General features: G+C 54.8%; 8 protein-coding genes across 8 annotated transcripts; 3 read left to right on the forward strand and 5 right to left on the reverse strand.

The window, feature by feature from the left end:
• Positions 1-12: 12 nt before the first annotated feature.
• On the reverse strand, positions 13-1,537 carry F5144DRAFT_235900 (uncharacterized protein). The gene is made up of 2 exons (XM_066783301.1): positions 1,486-1,537; positions 13-1,288 (listed from the first exon to the last, which is right to left on the reverse strand). Exon 2 carries the CDS (start codon positions 1,273-1,275, stop codon positions 373-375), a length of 903 nt encoding a protein of 300 aa, XP_066643062.1. The 5' UTR covers positions 1,276-1,288; positions 1,486-1,537; the 3' UTR covers positions 13-372.
• A 100-nt stretch (positions 1,538-1,637) lies between these two features.
• On the reverse strand, positions 1,638-3,172 carry F5144DRAFT_572547 (Elongator complex protein 4). Its single transcript, XM_066788899.1, has one exon. The coding sequence runs from the start codon at positions 3,153-3,155 to the stop codon at positions 1,983-1,985; it is 1,173 nt and encodes a 390-aa protein (XP_066643063.1). The 5' UTR covers positions 3,156-3,172; the 3' UTR covers positions 1,638-1,982.
• Positions 3,173-3,479: 307 nt separating this feature from the next.
• F5144DRAFT_490157 (DNA-directed RNA polymerases I, II, and III-like protein) lies at positions 3,480-4,019 on the forward strand (the record flags this gene model as incomplete). Its single annotated transcript, XM_066785777.1, has 2 exons — positions 3,480-3,826; positions 3,911-4,019. 2 exons carry the CDS (start codon positions 3,480-3,482, stop codon positions 4,017-4,019), a joined length of 456 nt encoding a protein of 151 aa, XP_066643064.1.
• Positions 4,020-4,204: 185 nt separating this feature from the next.
• On the reverse strand, positions 4,205-5,383 carry F5144DRAFT_489670 (NUDIX hydrolase domain-like protein; the record flags this gene model as incomplete). The annotated part of the gene is made up of 2 exons (XM_066785748.1): positions 4,205-5,198; positions 5,337-5,383. The coding sequence occupies 2 exons, from the start codon at positions 5,381-5,383 to the stop codon at positions 4,205-4,207; spliced, it is 1,041 nt and encodes a 346-aa protein (XP_066643065.1).
• Positions 5,384-5,762: 379 nt separating this feature from the next.
• Positions 5,763-7,024, forward strand: F5144DRAFT_572552 (uncharacterized protein). The gene has a single exon (XM_066788900.1). The coding sequence runs from the start codon at positions 6,243-6,245 to the stop codon at positions 6,870-6,872; it is 630 nt and encodes a 209-aa protein (XP_066643066.1). The 5' UTR covers positions 5,763-6,242; the 3' UTR covers positions 6,873-7,024.
• Positions 7,025-7,369: 345 nt separating this feature from the next.
• F5144DRAFT_489178 (nucleoside phosphatase family-domain-containing protein) lies at positions 7,370-9,526 on the reverse strand (the record flags this gene model as incomplete). Its single annotated transcript, XM_066785711.1, has 1 exon — positions 7,370-9,526. The coding sequence occupies one exon, from the start codon at positions 9,524-9,526 to the stop codon at positions 7,370-7,372; it is 2,157 nt and encodes a 718-aa protein (XP_066643067.1).
• A 1,225-nt stretch (positions 9,527-10,751) lies between these two features.
• F5144DRAFT_602689 (3' exoribonuclease family, domain 1-domain-containing protein) lies at positions 10,752-11,661 on the reverse strand (the record flags this gene model as incomplete). The annotated part of the gene is made up of 2 exons (XM_066791229.1): positions 10,752-11,482; positions 11,532-11,661. The coding sequence occupies 2 exons, from the start codon at positions 11,659-11,661 to the stop codon at positions 10,752-10,754; spliced, it is 861 nt and encodes a 286-aa protein (XP_066643068.1).
• A 2,297-nt stretch (positions 11,662-13,958) lies between these two features.
• F5144DRAFT_592795 (Anp1-domain-containing protein) lies at positions 13,959-15,654 on the forward strand (the record flags this gene model as incomplete). The annotated part of the gene is made up of 5 exons (XM_066790393.1): positions 13,959-14,023; positions 14,136-14,830; positions 14,899-15,218; positions 15,271-15,366; positions 15,421-15,654. 5 exons carry the CDS (start codon positions 13,959-13,961, stop codon positions 15,652-15,654), a joined length of 1,410 nt encoding a protein of 469 aa, XP_066643069.1.
• Between the last annotated feature and the right edge of the window lie 132 nt (positions 15,655-15,786).

Raw genomic sequence — 15,786 nt, forward strand, 5'->3', positions numbered from 1 at the left:
GTTAGCGTGTTTTTTTTTCCGGGGTTGTTTGTGCGAATTTAATAATTGAGCAGTAGTTGTATTTCCTGTCCTGTCTTGACGTGGCCTCGGTATGTTTAATCTTGAGCTTGGGCGTTGGGGTTCGCATTGCGGTAGTCATTGTTGGGGGTTGGGGGGATGTACATATTCTCGTCCGGGGAGCAACATAGAACAACAAGCATGGCAAGATAATCATCTCTATTCCATGACACCGGTCTTCAGCGTCAGGGACAAATCGCAGTGTATATCAATCCAGCTGATCACCTTTCCACAACACCATAGAGCCATCGTAGCAAATCTCAAAGTAAAACGGGGTATCATATTAATCTTGCCAAATCCAACTGCCACAATCGACTACATACCAGCCCACTCGATACAAAACACCCGCACCTCCCCTTCTCCTCCCTTATCCCCACCCCCGGTAGCACCCTCCTCCGCAGGCTTCTCCGCGCCAAACAGAAAGCTCTTCTTGACCGCCGTGCCCAGCCGCCCACTCGCCACCAGGTCGAGCATCGCCACCTCTTCGTCCCAGCCGTAGCTGTTGGCCAGGTAGTGCGCGTGGTAGCGGAAGGGATCGCCCGGGTACACGCTGTAGTCGCCGCCGAAGCGGAGGCCCGGCGTCGTGTAGTACCCGCGCGCGTTGAGGTACTGGTAGAGGGGGTAGTTGGCCGGGCGGGGGATGCTGACGGGGGATGGTGGTGTGGGGGCTGGGAGGAGAGGGCTGCTTGTTGTGGGGGTTACGCCCGGGAGGGAGGGTTCTTTAGGTGGTGCGGAGAGGGGAGGTGCGGCGGGTTTGGGGGTGTCAAAGAGAGAGGTGTCTTCTTCGGGTTCTGTTACTGCGGCGGGGGGCTCGGCTACGGCAGCAGGTTTGGCCTTGCGCTTGCCCTGGTGTTTCGCCTGTACCTTGGCCTTTTCCTCGTCGAAGACCTGCTGTGCGTTCCGCCGCTGCTGCTTGAGGTGCTGCAGGTAGGCCTTGCGGGTCGATGTGTCCATGGCGGAAAGCTGCGACAGGTGGTCGGTCAGCTCATCGGCGATGTAGCCAGCGCCCTTGTCGACAAGCAACCTAGCCTCCTCGGCGTGTAGCTCAACGGGCAAGCCGAGGAAAAGATTCTGCGTCGGATTCTGCGGCATGGTGCCCGTCAGGACAGCACAAATGCCGTAGTGACGGCGGATATGGACGACATCGTCAATGTCAAAGACGAGATACCGGCCCGCCACGCGCGAGATCCGGATCTGTCTTTCCGTTGATGCAGCCATTGCTCGAGATACTCTGGAGTCCTATGTCTCGGTTAGAGACGATTCGAAAACGCAAATTTGATGGTGCTTCAGAAGAGATGGAAATGGGAGTCATAAAGTTTTTGATGATGTATGTTGTCGTCACAGAAAATCGGTGGATTGACAGATTATTATACAATGGATATAATCATGTTGTTTTCCAAGATATTTTGAAAAGGGAATGTGACTGACCTTGCTTGCGGATGCTGCTGCGTTGAGCAGCGTCGATGAGAGAAAGGAAAAGATGGGGGATTTTTGAAGTTCGAAAATTTATGCGGGAAGCTCGTCGTCCATGGAGCCCCACATTGGCGGAAATGATGAATTGAGTTACGCCTAAATACCGTATTTTTGTAAAGTGATAGTGAAATAAACTCAACAACCACATCTGTAGAAACAGCCTCTACAGAGTAGGATTATGGGAAACATCATATAGTGTCCATAAGAATTTAAAATTCTCAAAATTACTATGCATATCGAATCAAATCCGCCACGGATCGACAGGGCCAGAGACTCACCCACCACCACTGGCAGAGCTTCTTGTCCCCGATCTTGCTTGTCTTGTCCAAAATGGCAAGCATTGACATTTGATATCGCTTTAGATCGCCGAGGTGTGCTCATGTTAACATTGTCACCCTACATCGTGTTTCCAGACCGGGTATAACCCCCAGGGTCTACCATCGTGGCGTTGCTCAAAAGTCAATGCCCTCCTTCCCCTTACTTCCCGAAGACTTCTCCGCCTCTTCCTCGCCCTCCATTGGTGGCAGACTATAAGGCTTAATCACCAAACCCTTCGATGCACTAAGACTAAACGATAGCGTCTCGCGGAACGAACTCGCCCCAGCCCCACCGCCCCCCTTTTCATGATACACCGGCAGGGTATGAACATATAGAAGACCTTGAGCCTGGTCGCTCTTGTCTGCTCCCCCGGATTTGGATCCCGAGGAAGGGGGCGGTGGCGCGCCGGGGTTGGCGGGCAGCGGTATTAGCTCGATGACGCCGTCGCTGAGGAGTTCGATCCATCGGACGAGACCGGAGGTTCGTGGGTAAAGGGTAGTCGGCAGGGTGATAATCGCGGTAAGTTGGGTTGGGTATTGGCGGAGGAGAGCTCGGATGCTGTGCAGGAATTGGAGGACTTCGGAGGGATGGGCGCAGTGCGGGGCGTAGAGGCTTGGGAGAAGCAGGCTGGGGATGATTATGCGGTGAATGTGGGTGGGCGAAGAGGTCGAGAGTTTGGTTTGTAAGTGTGTGATTATCGTTTTGAATGGGGTTGCGTTTTGGCTGGGCGGGTCGAACGTCGGCGGACATGTGCTCGGGGTGGGATGTAGTGAACCTTTACATGCGCTTGGCAGAAGGCGCTTGGAGAGATCGAATGAATGGCAGAATGTCGCCTGGTTGGTGTCCCCCCTTTCTATTGTGCCTGGAGTTGATTTATTCCCCAAAGCCTCGTATCTCCAAGCGATCTTCATCTTCTCTTCTGGGGCTGGCGCTGGTTGTGCTGCCTTAGCTTTGCTATCTGGCGCAGCTACGCCGGGTAACTGATGTCTCCATTCTGCCGGGTATCCAACAAGATGTACCTGGTGGCCCTGGACGAGACCCTCGGCGGCGTAATATCGGAGCAAAACCCCTGAGAAATCAGTGGTTCCTTGTTCCTCGACCAACAGACAGGTTCCCAGAGGCAGTCCTCCGTGCCCTGCGAGGAGCTGATCGAGCGATGACGTCCCCGTTGATGTGGTGGGCCTGCCATCAAGAGGCGACGGTCGAATTCCTGGCGCGAGTTGCTGCCTTTCAACTGTAGGCGCCGCCTGAGCAGGCGGCCGCCCTGGCCTTGCGGAGAGCACGGTATTTCTCCTCACGAATGACATGGTGTCATGGTTGGAAGTCGCAAGTGGTAACTTTTGGAGGGATTGGAGGGGTGCTGATAAGGCAAAAAGCTCTTATCGGCATGTGCCCCACATCACTGCAGCAGTGGGCAGGGGTTTGGTTGCGGCAGGCTGATGAACGTTTCCGGAATTTTTTGTCACCAAACTCCATCTTCCGCATCGCCATTCATCGTTGTTTCATCGTTGTTGGAAACCCGCGACCGCCTCTTAACACCCCGCTCGCACGAAGATCCGCCCCATCAAACCGTCTCCCACCCATCCTACACACCTCAGCCGATCCATCACCGCTACCAAAATTCAGCCAAAATGTCTAACATCGCCTCGGACGCGCAGCTCTTCGAGGAGCACTTCCGCATTGAGCGGCTGGGCGATAACAAGTACGACCGGGTCGACCGTATCTATTGCAAGTCAGAGGACAAAAGCATCACCATGACATTGGATATAAACAACGAGCTGTTCCCGTGCAAGCCCGACGAGGAGCTGCACGTTGCGCTGGCGACATCACTACACTACGACGGCAGCAAGGACGACGAACGCGGGTGGCGCGACGTCGCCAAGGCCGGGGCCAGCGATGCCACGCTAGCCGATATCTTCGACTATGTTTGCTACGGCAAGATCTACAAATTTGAGGATGCCGAGGATGGGAAGGCGATGTGAGTCAACCCCCCTGCGCGGCTTGGGTTGGCTGGCGTTATTGGCGCGGCGGAGCTAGGGAGTGCTGACGTGCTGGTGAACAGCAAGGCGTATATTTCGTTCGGTGGTCTTCTGATGTCGCTCGAGGGGCCGTACAAGAAGTTGACGCCTCTGCGCGTGGACTACGTTTACCTCCTTGCCCGGAAGAGGTAATCGGTCTTTTCCCAAGACTTACGGTGTTTGGATTCCAGGAAGATATAGATGATTTGCAGCATGATGGGAGAAGGTCTCATGGGATATCTGGCGTTCAGGGATGGCAACTTAATATTTTATGGAAGGTTTTGGCGAGCAAGGACATACGATGCCCGATGCTGCCGAACCGCCCGCTGCTTGTCGCTCTATGTCGTCCTCTCTAACGGAGAGGCATGCTGCCAGTGCGGCCAGTGTGGGCCCGGGAACTCGATGAAGCGGTGTGACTTGGCACGGAGTTCCTCGTAGTGCGGCTCGTTTTCGGGTGTCAGTATCCCGTGCCGGGCGAGGAAATCGAGCATGACCATTGCGCAGTTTGGCTTCCATAGCCCCTGGGCCAGTTGCTCCTGAACCTCCTCCACGGTCCGGAGGCTGAAACTCTCAACCTCCCCGTCCTTGGGGCGCGGGATGATGCTGCCGTCCGCGGGCAGCTCAAGGTCGTAGACCCATTGGCACTCTGGATAAATCCAACCCGGCTCTCCCCCGGCGCGTTCATCCGTGATGTAAATATACGTGATGATGCCAGTTTCCTTAAGGTGCTTGCGCATAAAATCCTCCGTCAGCGTTGCCTCCTCGTCGGCCTCTCGGACGGCGCACTCAAACGGGTCTTCGCCAGTCGCCAACCCGCCGGCGGCCGTGTTATCCAGCATGCCTGGGTACGTCGACTTGTCGGCGGCACGCCTGGGGACCCAAATACGGAAATCATAGCGGCTCTTGTCGTCGTTGCAACGGATGAATGCCGTCATGTGAATGCCATAGCGCGCAAACCCAAACAGTCCCACGGCGACCCGCTCGACGCTGAACAGTAGTTCGCCCTTCCGGCCGTAAACCGGGAAGAGCTCGTCGCGCCAGCCCTTGAGGATTTTGAATGTTTGGTTCTGGCGCCAGTGCGCGGTCAGCTGGGCCACGAGCTGGCTGCGCTCTTCTTCGGTGGCCGGCTCTTGGAACAACCGGATCGTCCTGGCATCGTGGTCGATCTTCATAGGGCCCCTGATGCCCTCGGGAGTTTTCTGCAGGGCCTCGAGGACTGAGAGTGGCACATATCCGATTGGGAACGTTCCCTCGGTGTCCGCCCATACAAAAGTGTAGAGTCGTTTCATCTCTTCCGAGTACCGCTCAGGGTCTTGCTTGGGATCGGGGAACCTATGTGTGCATGTCAGCAGGTACTCCATGTGCACCAGGACCCATCGGTTCATTCCAAGGGCTGGCAATGCCTCATTATAAGAGGCCTTGGCCAAGTGGATGAGAGAAACCCTAGGATACCATGAAGGTGCGGCTTACCCATCGACCTTATTTACTAAATCCAAAACGGACAGGAGAGGCGCCATGATGAGGTTTTCCGGCAGGTTCGCAAAATTGAGTGGTTATACGCAGGTCATAAAAAAGAATACTGGTGGTTCAATGGGGGATTGGAATCATAAACTAGTAGATGTTGACAAAAAGGTATACAAGACCGCAGTGAAAAGGATAGGGGCTCAGTTTAATGTAAGGTGGGGAGAGCATGCGTGACCTTCCTGCATGTCCAAAAACCCCTGCCTCCACTTGCAAAACCGACGATACGAAGGAGGGACTTTTGTGGTAATTATCTGATCCTACTGGTTCGATTGGTGTTCATGCGATAGTTTCACTGGTTTTGGACACCGTTATCCCTTGGTAGAGTATGGTAATAGTCGGAAATAGGAAAGGCATTAATTCAAGACTTACAGATCAAGTAAAGATCAAGTAATTAACTGACGACACCCAATCCGTTGTTTGCAGTGTGACGACCCCGCGGACCCCGCCATGACCGGGGAAGGTGCTGCTGGTGGCTTCATACCTGTTGATGCTTGGCGACATCCCGTGGATCACTCTCGAACCTGGCAGGGACTTCGACGGGGAACCACAACAGCAAAAATTTGAGACAAAGGCTGGCCCGTCAAATTACCATAGTAGAAATAAAACCGGGGGACGATTGGATCTATAATCAGCAGCACCTCGCTCACAGCACGCAGCAATTTTAAAAAATCACCACACCCGGGGCACCCCCGATGAGAGTATAACCCTTGGTCATTGACACCTCGGGACAAATTTATACTATCAGACACCTATTACCTACACACGACAACGAAGACGACGGAAACAACAAGCCCAAAAACCAATCACCACCACCACTCAAAGAAAAAACAACCCCCCCAACCCTCCCAAAAAATGGCCACCCCCCTCTTCGGCCTCCTCCCAGCAGGCTACCCGGTCGTCACCACACCCACGCAAACGCCCTCCCCCACGAGCTTCCTGTACGCCTTCCCGCCGACGCGGCCCTTCTCGCACATCGCCGTCTTCTTCCTGCCCGACGCCCCCCGGGACGACCGCACCGCCGCCGCCATCTACCTCATCACCCCGCCCTCCCCCGGCCAGGTCGAGCCCAACCACAAGTTCCTGGGCGGGATTGGGCAGGGGAAGGATAGCGCTATTTTTAAGCTGGGACCGGCGGCGGGGGCGGCGGCGGGGGGTGGTGGGGGTGCCGGTGGTGCTGGTGGTGGGAATGTGGTGATTGGGGTGTCGCTGGAGCCGGCGGATGCGGTGGCGGCGAAGATCATGGAGCTTTCGTCTGAGTCGGCCGCGGGTTCCTCTTCTGCGCTGGTGCGGCATCAGCAACAGCCGAGTACGTTGGTGCTGGCGCAGAGGATTATTAAGAATGCGTTCAACTTCCTGGCGGGGTTCAGTGGCACGGCCGGCCAGGTAGAGGTGGTGCCGCTGAAGGCGTTTGAGGAGTGGTGGCGGAAGTTTGAGGGGCGGGTGAGGAGTGACCCGGGGTTTTTAGAGAGGGATGAGATGTGAAAGAGGAGATATGGGTTGAAAGGCCGAGGGGGAGGAAAGGGGTTAAGGAGGGGAGCTTAGGATGCGTATTTTAGCTGGTTTCATGTGCGGATAGAGAGAAGGGAGCACTGGAGGGCGAGGGAGGAAGCCAAAAGCGTTGCGTTGTCATGGAGTAATAATCTCTAGACATGTATCATAGTAACCGTAACCTCGTCAGACGCGGATACAAAATCTTTCGTCGCAGGTCGACCGGCAACAAACCCCATATGACGCCAAGTTGAGTCCGGAAATGACAGCCGGTCTACGCCGTCCCCGAAGAAAGAAAACCATACTCCTACTCCCGCCAGCCATGCCTGCTGTACCCTGCACAGAAGAAGACAACAATACTAAAAGTTTTAGCCCACCATGCCAAACAATCAACACCAACAGAAGCAGAACAATACTAAAACAATAGCCTCTCAAACAATAGCGGCAACGGTATCTTTTCCCACACACTCCAACCGTGCATTTCGACAATCCTACGTCTCCTGCAGCGGCGAAATCAAAGGGCTCTTCATCCTAGTCGGACTCCCCGCTCTACTCCGCCTGCCAACTCCAGACAACGCCAAATGCGGCGGCAGCGTCAACCGCTCGCGGCTCTCGGTGCGCACGACTAGCCCGCTGCGATCCAGCGCTGACACGGTCGGCGATGCCAGGCCGTGGTGATAATGGTGGTGGTGGTGGTCAACAACCTGCGGGGTAGCCAGCCCGGACGACAAGCCAAACCGCCTCGACGACGCCGCCGATTTGGAGCTCGACGACAGCGCATCGCTCGAGTCCGAGTATTCGTTGGTGTCGTCCGATTCGACATCGCCCAGCTCAAACTGGCTGGCATCGCCCTCCTCCATGACGCGCTCGTACGTCACGCCACCAGATGGCCGCCGCGAACCCCCGAAGATTTTGGTCGCAAGTCCAGATAAAGCCCGCGCCCCGGCACTTCCCTTGCGTCCGTTAGCCCCGGGCCTGCGGGGCCGGCGGAGGATCGAGTTCACGCGGCTGTAGAAGCGCATCCGCCAGTCACGCTTGCGGAAGAAATATAGGAGGAGGAGGAGGAGAGCGACGAAGGCGAAGAAGCCGGTTATGGATTTGGATTTGGCCTTGTCGAGGATGTCTTCGGTGTCAAGGTCCCAGTCGTCATCGTCGTTTGTCTGGTTGCCCACGGATTTCCAGCTGGACCCGGCAAACTGGAAGTCCTGAGGGGTTCCCACGACGTTACTGCCAAATCCCACGGGGTGCCTGTCGTCGCCGGTGGCTGGCGGTACCTGCCCGGCTGCGTAGAGGACCATCTTCCCCAGCGTCCAGCTTACTTCAATACCGTTGATTTTGTCAACTGGCTGGAATGGGTCGATGAATCCCTTCTCCTTGGCGTGCTCGAGGACCCCCTTGGAAACATTTGCCGTCTGGAGTTGTTCGAGGCCAACCCGGGGAACTCCAATGCCTTCGTGGAGGACATTGATCAGCCAGGATGCTTTGAAGCACGCCTCCTGGGCGACCTTGGCCTCGTCCTTTTTCCGTCCGCTTATCTTGGCCGTGATCTGATTCCAATCCTGGCTGCAGAAATTCCTAACCCTTTCTTGATAGGTCGCAAAGTCATACGCCTTATCGTCCTTGCCGCCAAACACGCCGTGCGTCGTATGCCAATATTCCGACACGCCAACAAAATGGTTCACATCAAAGTCGATGGCCGGAACATGCTGGCCGTTCAGCAGACAGGGGTTATCCTCGCATGGCTTGTCTTTGCCAAGGAGCGGGTGCGTTAATTGCAGGCACTCGTCGAAGTGCCCGGTACCGATGAGGGTGGCCGTTCTTGGTTTCCGCTTGCTGATCAGTTCTCCGCGCAGAGTTGTCCGCAGCCCCTTTGGTAGGCATGGGTCGGGCAGTTCGGCTTCGGTCTCCGCGTACCGGTCCTCGAGGCTCTTGATGTAGGACTCTCGGGCTTGGTTGACGCCAAACCCCAACCAGGTCGTGGTGAAGACCTTGTATTCAGCCGGGTGCCCATCGAGAGTACGCAACCGTAGGAGCTTGAGATCGTCTGCGTGCTTCTCGGCCTCGGTCGCATTTGGTGCAAAAGCGATTTGTGCCGAGGCGCCGCCCATATCCAGAAACCCATATGTATGGTGCCCTTTTCCGTGTTGGTGCCTGTCGGGGTAGTCGAACCCGCCCAAGAGGTAATTTGACGCAATCCACCCGTACAACCCTTCCGTTTCGCCCTTGATGACTTGAATGTGCAGGTCGCAGTCCGGTAGCGAGAATTGTGTATTTTGTCGCAGATAGGAGCAGATCTCGCGCGTCAAGGCTGACTGTTGGCTTTGCGGGAGCAGTCGCATCCCGGCGGTCGCCATGAGGAAGATAGGGGTATCTTGGATTTTGTCCGCGGGTATCACATCCAACGCGTGGTCAACGAGAAGCTGTAGGTGTTCTGGTCCAACTTCCTCCACCTTGTCACCAAACGTCGAGACGCCGGGCCTGATTTTCTTGGTCCACTTCTTCTCTGTCACAAGCTTTGGTAGATTGCGCAACTCCTCCTGCGACGCGCTCTTCAGCGCCTTCTTGGGATCCTTCCATTGGTAGATGTGCAGCCGAGTCCCAGACGAGCCGGCGTCTAGGATGACGCCCCATCGCGACTTCTTACCCATGGGAGAATGAAGCGAGGGTGCGCGGCGGGAACTCGAGTCCAGGTGGGCAAACGTCGGCGATATTGATCACACTCGTTTTTCGGGCCGAGAATCGTTTGATTATGGAAGTCTCGCGGTGCGCGCAAACATCGAGTCGATGGGAAATTCGACGAGGGTATTGAGCGCCAAGGGGTCGAGACCCGAACGAGCGGATACAGGGGAACGAACGTAAAACAAAGTTTCAACCTAATTTGAAAGCGGTAACTTCAACGAGACAAGGCGCACAATGTCGAGGTAACGAGAGTGGTTTCGAGGAATTGTCGCTAAACGAAGGTACACAGCCCAAGCGGCTGAGTGAGTCGAATTGAATTGGTGGGAAAGTGTTGTTGGGAGGTTGCCCCGTCGCACTCTCTTTGGAGACCGGACACAGGAATCACGTCCGATAACGTCAGGGGGCGGCGAATCATGGCAGTGGTGGCCCGCCGCCAGCGTGTTTTTCCATGAGGTGCTGTGGATCAAAATGGATCGCCTGCGGAAGGACGTTGGCCAAGCGAAACAAGTGGGGGTTGCAACGAGACAACTGCAGAGATAATTAAATCCAAGCTGCCATCTTGCTGTTTGCGGACTAGATCTGCTGTGAACGGCACAAACCGTCTTCGATGCACCGACACACACACACCATGGCTAGCATTCGATTCAACGGCATATTTCGGGAGTGGAAGTTAGGTATCTCGTTCTCCATTGTCAGCAACGAAGGACGGCTGAGCACCTCAGTTCTGACGCAAATAACCGCCGACACGTAAGCACCCCGCCTTCAGCCCGTTCCCCCACGTTTCGCAAGGCCTAGCCCTCCAAAACGGCCCGGAAATCTTCTGGGATGTTGCCAAGGCAGCCAGTTCCTGCAGTATGCAAAAAACAAGTTGGTCAATGCAACATGCTCGTATTCCGACTGAGACGTCGCTATCAAAGACGAAGTGGAATGTTGGCAGTCCCCCAATGCAGCTGGCTCGCGGCAGTTAGTTATCACCCGGAAATAACTAGTGTGTAGAATGTCGTGGGTTCTTTGATGCGGCTAGTCCTCCACAGCCGAGTATGACGTTCGGGCAATCGGACAAGGGCCCTCCTCTGAGCCACCCTTCGTCTCATTTGAGATGGTCGCTGACAGAGCGACCTGCAGGCCGGAAGCACCACCGAGCTTTTGCCGGGGGAAGCATGTGGCATCGTAGTGGACGAGAACAAACTTCGTTCATTCTATCGTCTCGGCTAGGCAACCGACTAGGACGCGATTGGCGTTTTTTGAAGCCTGGATACCTTTCTCAACAAGGCTTGTGTAAAGGTCTATGTCGGAGGTGGGCAGGTCACCCCTGAACCAGAGGTTCGTTACCTCATCCCGGGTTGGCAGGTAGGCGATGCAGCAAGCTGCCAGAATTTTCTCGTGCTCAGAGGGTATGGGGTCGACGACGACGGTTGGGATAGAGTCCTCGCCGGCGTCTTGAACGAGAGCAGCAACCCCCCCTGCGACAGTGTCGACGCAGTCGATGCCGGCATCGGCGAGGGCGGCTGCTGCCACTGTAATGCACCCGCCTAGGGCATTCATCATATCCCAAACCTCGTCGCCTTGTAGCAGGGACGTCTCACGGTCTTGGTCGCCTTCCACGATGGAGATGATGATGTCAACACCGCTCTTGGGCCACCGATCGGCAATGATAGCACCGCGCAGAGCGGCCTCAAGGTGAATACCAAGGTCCCGCTCGCTGGGATCACGAAGATATCCGCGCCTCTGCTTCGTCGCAAACGGAGCGTATTTGACGTGGGTGGACAAGACGATATGTGGGGAGAAGGGGGCGGATCTTGGAAGCGATCTTGGCCCGTGAACCGAGCAGCTGAGTTTCAGCCCAGAGACGCCAGGCGTTGCAGAAGTCTCAATCTCCAAGTAAGCGGACCCAGACGCCGAGGGAGTAACGCCGGTCTTAAGGTCTGTACAGAGTCAGCATAGCTCAACGAAAGGAAAACAAAGAATACATACACATTTTCCGGGTCGTATTTGGAGGGCGTGACCTCGTCTTCGGAGACTTGAGTTTTGGGGTGCTGACATCGTCGAATACTGGGGGTATTGTGGCACCAGCAGGGCCGTTGATGCGTCTCCTATCCGCCATGGTCGACAAGATCCAGTTCCTGGTTTGATGGATTTTGGTCAAGATTTTTGAGCGTTTCTCGCAAGGGGGCTTTGCAGCTAGAGGACAAAACGGAAGGTTGGGGTGGATATTCAATCTCGTGATGAATAAAACCGGTGAAAAGAAGAATGGAGCTTGCGTGTTTAGCTCTTTTGTTGTCTTGGTTGATAGGCAGTCTCAGTCGAGAATCTTTCAGTTGCTCACAGAATGCGAGCCTCAATTCAAATTGGATGAGCCACAGCTCCAGCGGCGCAAGCCACGCAGACGCTCGGGCCCCCCGCTGCCCCACCAATCCACCAACGTTTTAACTGAAAATTTATCGAGCTCTGAGCTTCGTTTCCTTTCCAAAAACCACCGCGGGTCACATCGCGACTGACAACGCGATGTGCACCCATCCCATGCGCATGAAGTGATTACTGCGTCTGCTGCCGAGCACAAGTTGTTTGAGGGACAGGCGACCTCTTGGAGCTTTGCCCGGCGGTAGTCGCATAACCGCTGACGGGGGTGTTCTTCGAGTCGATGACTTTCTGGTTCCCGTCTTGACGCCTTCACTTTTTTTCTTTCTTTTTTTTAATTTTTTTTTTTACTTTTTCTCACCAACTGCCGACCGACTTGATATGGTTTCCATAGAATGATCAGTAAGTCCAACCAGCCAGCTTTCGTTTGCTCCCCCAACACCTTTCATGATGATCTCCTATCCACTGTTCACGCGATTTCTCTGAGCGAACGAACTACATGCACTACCATCTGACTCGAATCAATTGATGCATGCATCATACCGTCTTTTTTGTGTCAACAGTTGACTGACAGTACGACAGTGTGCCTCGAACATTCGACATTGTTGTTACCTCGACCATAACGGATTTAATGACGAGGTAAGGCCAATTCTTTTTCCGCATCTGCCTCCCACTTCCATGATGAGAACCTTTCAATTCAGTTCTGCTTCTGAACAAGAATGAAGATACCCCATACCAAAATAATCTCTGATATCACCCTAAACCCCATCGTCAAGAGTCCCGCAATCCGTTCTTGAACGCTAGCTGACTCTGCTCAAGTTACTCAGAATAGCTTCGCCCAGCAACCTTGATTACCGCTCGAGTCCCATATCCAGCGACGGTATGCATAGTGGTGCTCTGCTGCTTTTTCCTTTCCACCCTGATGACCATAGCTTATCCATTCAACGATATGTACGGGCCGAGCCTTCCATCCGCACTCTAGCATTCTTTGGATTATTCTCAAGGGTGTGATGATGGGTTGTGGTGTTGTTCCTTCGGGGACATAATTAAGCTTCCGTTGTTCGGGTTTGGTGTGCACCGTTATGGTGCATGTCGGGTCGAGCCGGCTACGTAGGGCTGAGTTAAACCGGCTTGTCTGATACTGGATTCTTCACTCAATTTTTTCATGCTGTTCCCGGTACAGGATGATCGCTGACGCCTTACCAGATTCCAGGTTTCCCCATTGACTCTCTCGGACGATCAGGGGTTGTTACGAGGGGTTCAACACGAACAGGTAAGAGATACGCCAAGCTAGCCACTGCCCCTGTAGTCCCACTCAAACACATCTGCGAAAATGCAGCTCTCGGGAGACATTTTAGAAATAAAGATAAAAATACAATGTTAAACTCACCATCCCGTCTTAATGTGCAGTGTCAATCAGATGAATTGGAAAAAATGTATGAGCAAACGATTTTAGAAAAATAACTCCAGAGAGATATGCCAAATCGAATAAATCCACCAATCTGCATTCGTAGGATGTTGATGTGCCGGATGATTTTCATTTCGTTCCTGGAGTCGAGGAGTCGAGGTATCCACATTTGCAGTCGGCCTTTTTTTACCCATGGGGAACTGCCAGCTGCAAGTTGGTGGCACGCAATTCAGTTGACACCAAGCGACGTTAGTGTGCCCCCCAAGACCAGGAGTTGGTCGGCGCCAAGCTTTCCGGAGTGTTTTCCAGAAACGATACGCCACGGCTAGGGAGGTGAGAGCTGGGACGAACGAACACATTTTCCTTTTTAACTTTTGTACGACGCGCCTGCGATTGCACCCTCCCCGACGACATCAGCCATGCGCTGACACCCGACGACCCTAGATCCCACCGATTCCACTAAAATTCGATCGAAATTTCTTGCGGGAGGACAGTAGCAGGGCGAGTGCGTACACGGCCGCAGGCGCATGTACGAAGGGGCAAACTTCCTGTTGGGTGCTACACCTCTTAGACCCTCCGTGCACGATCAATGCTGCCGTTCGCAACGTCGGGGTCCAAGGTGACCCCTAGAAATCATGTCGGCGGCTATTCGAATGGGTACCCGCGGGGGAAAACCTTCGACATCTCTCCTCACAGGTGTGTGTTTCTGCCCCTTTCATCCCCTCCTCCCCACCTGTACATCTCGTATCCTCCCATCCTAGCCAACAACCTCGTTTGGACAAAATGCTAACAAGTAGCTCTTACCCGTACAGATACCAGCCACGCGGCTCGAACCCAGCCAACCGCCGACGAACACAATCCCTCGTGCGCATCGGCATCGTAGCAGCGGTGCTCTTCTTCCTGGTCCTCTACGTCTTCACGCGCGGTTCCGGCTCGTCGTCGTTCCTCTCCATCTTCTCGCTCGGCCTCCTCTCGTCCAGCGGCGCCGACTTCCAGCTCGAGACGGTGCGCTACCACGACCTGTCTAACGTGCAGGGCACGGCGCGTGGCTGGGAGCGCGAGGAGCGCATCCTGGTGTGCGTGCCCCTCCGCGACGCCGAGGCCCACCTGTCCATGTTCTTCTCGCACCTGAAGAACCTGACGTACCCCCACCACCTGCTCGACCTGGCGTTTCTGGTGTCGGATTCTAAGGATAATACGATGGGCGTGCTGGTCAAGAGCTTGGAGGATATACAGGCGGCTGAGGAGGAGGCGATGCACTTTGGGGAGATCTCGATTATTGAGAAGGATTTTGGGCAGGTGGTGAATCAGGATGTTGAGAGTCGCCACGGCTTCGCGGCGCAGGCGGGGAGGAGAAAGCTTATGGCCAGGGCGAGGAACTGGCTGTTGTCGGCGGCGCTGCGGCCGTATCACTCGTGGGTGTACTGGCGCGATGTGGACGTCGAGACGGCGCCGTTTACGATTCTGGAGGATCTCATGCGGCATAACAAGGATGTTATCGTTCCGAGTGAGTGCCTATCTACCTGGGAGGTGAGGTTGTTGTTATGTTGCCCAAATGCTGACGACTCTTTGCAGATGTGTGGCGTCCGTTGCCGGAATGGCTTGGTGGAGAGCAGCCGTACGATTTGAACTCGTGGCAGGAGTCCGACACAGCCCTGACGCTGGCCGATACGCTTGATGAGGATGCGGTGATTGTGGAAGGCTATGCCGAGTATGCGACTTACCGGCCCCATTTGGCGTATCTCCGAGACCCCTACGGCGATCCGGATGTGGAGATGGAGCTTGATGGCGTTGGCGGTGTGAGTATCTTGGCCAAGGCCAAGGTATTCCGCTACGGCGTCCATTTCCCGGCATTTAGCTTTGAGAAGCATGCCGAAACCGAAGGGTTTGGCAAGGTAGGCTTTGACTCAAGGTCTGGTGGCTAGATCTTGGCTAACCCAACGATAGATGGCGCGAAAGATGGACCTCTCCGTCATCGGGCTGCCTCACTACACCATCTGGCACGCGTACGAGCCTAGTGTAGATGACATAAAGCACATGGAGGTAGGTGTTTATCAATTTTGGATGGGTCCGCGACCAGTGTTAACGTACTCATAGCAAATGAAGCGGGAGCAACTAGCCCAAGAGGCGGCGGAGAAGGAGAAAGCAGAGAAGGCCATGAAGCTTAAAGAGTCATTCGGTGATGCCACCGGGCAGTGGGAAAAGGACAAGGTGGCCATGCAAAACATTGCTGTTCAGGACAAAAAGAAGGACACTGCGGCCGCCGCGACCAAGGACGAGGCTGATGCTGAGCTACCAGGGGGCAAGGTGGTTGAGAAGGTCGCTGCGTGACAAGAACCGCTGGCGGACGGCAAGACATGAATGGCCATAGCCATGGCAATTGCCTGTCACCATTTCCTATTTCCTATTTTTCTTTCCACAGTTTTACAGGAGGCAAGCATCCGCGGGAGGCTGCAGGCGCGG

This window comes from Chaetomium tenue, assembly GCF_020726465.1.
Source record: "Chaetomium tenue strain MPI-SDFR-AT-0079 chromosome Unknown F5144scaffold_4, whole genome shotgun sequence".
Classification (NCBI taxonomy): Eukaryota; Fungi; Ascomycota; class Sordariomycetes; order Sordariales; family Chaetomiaceae; genus Chaetomium; species Chaetomium tenue.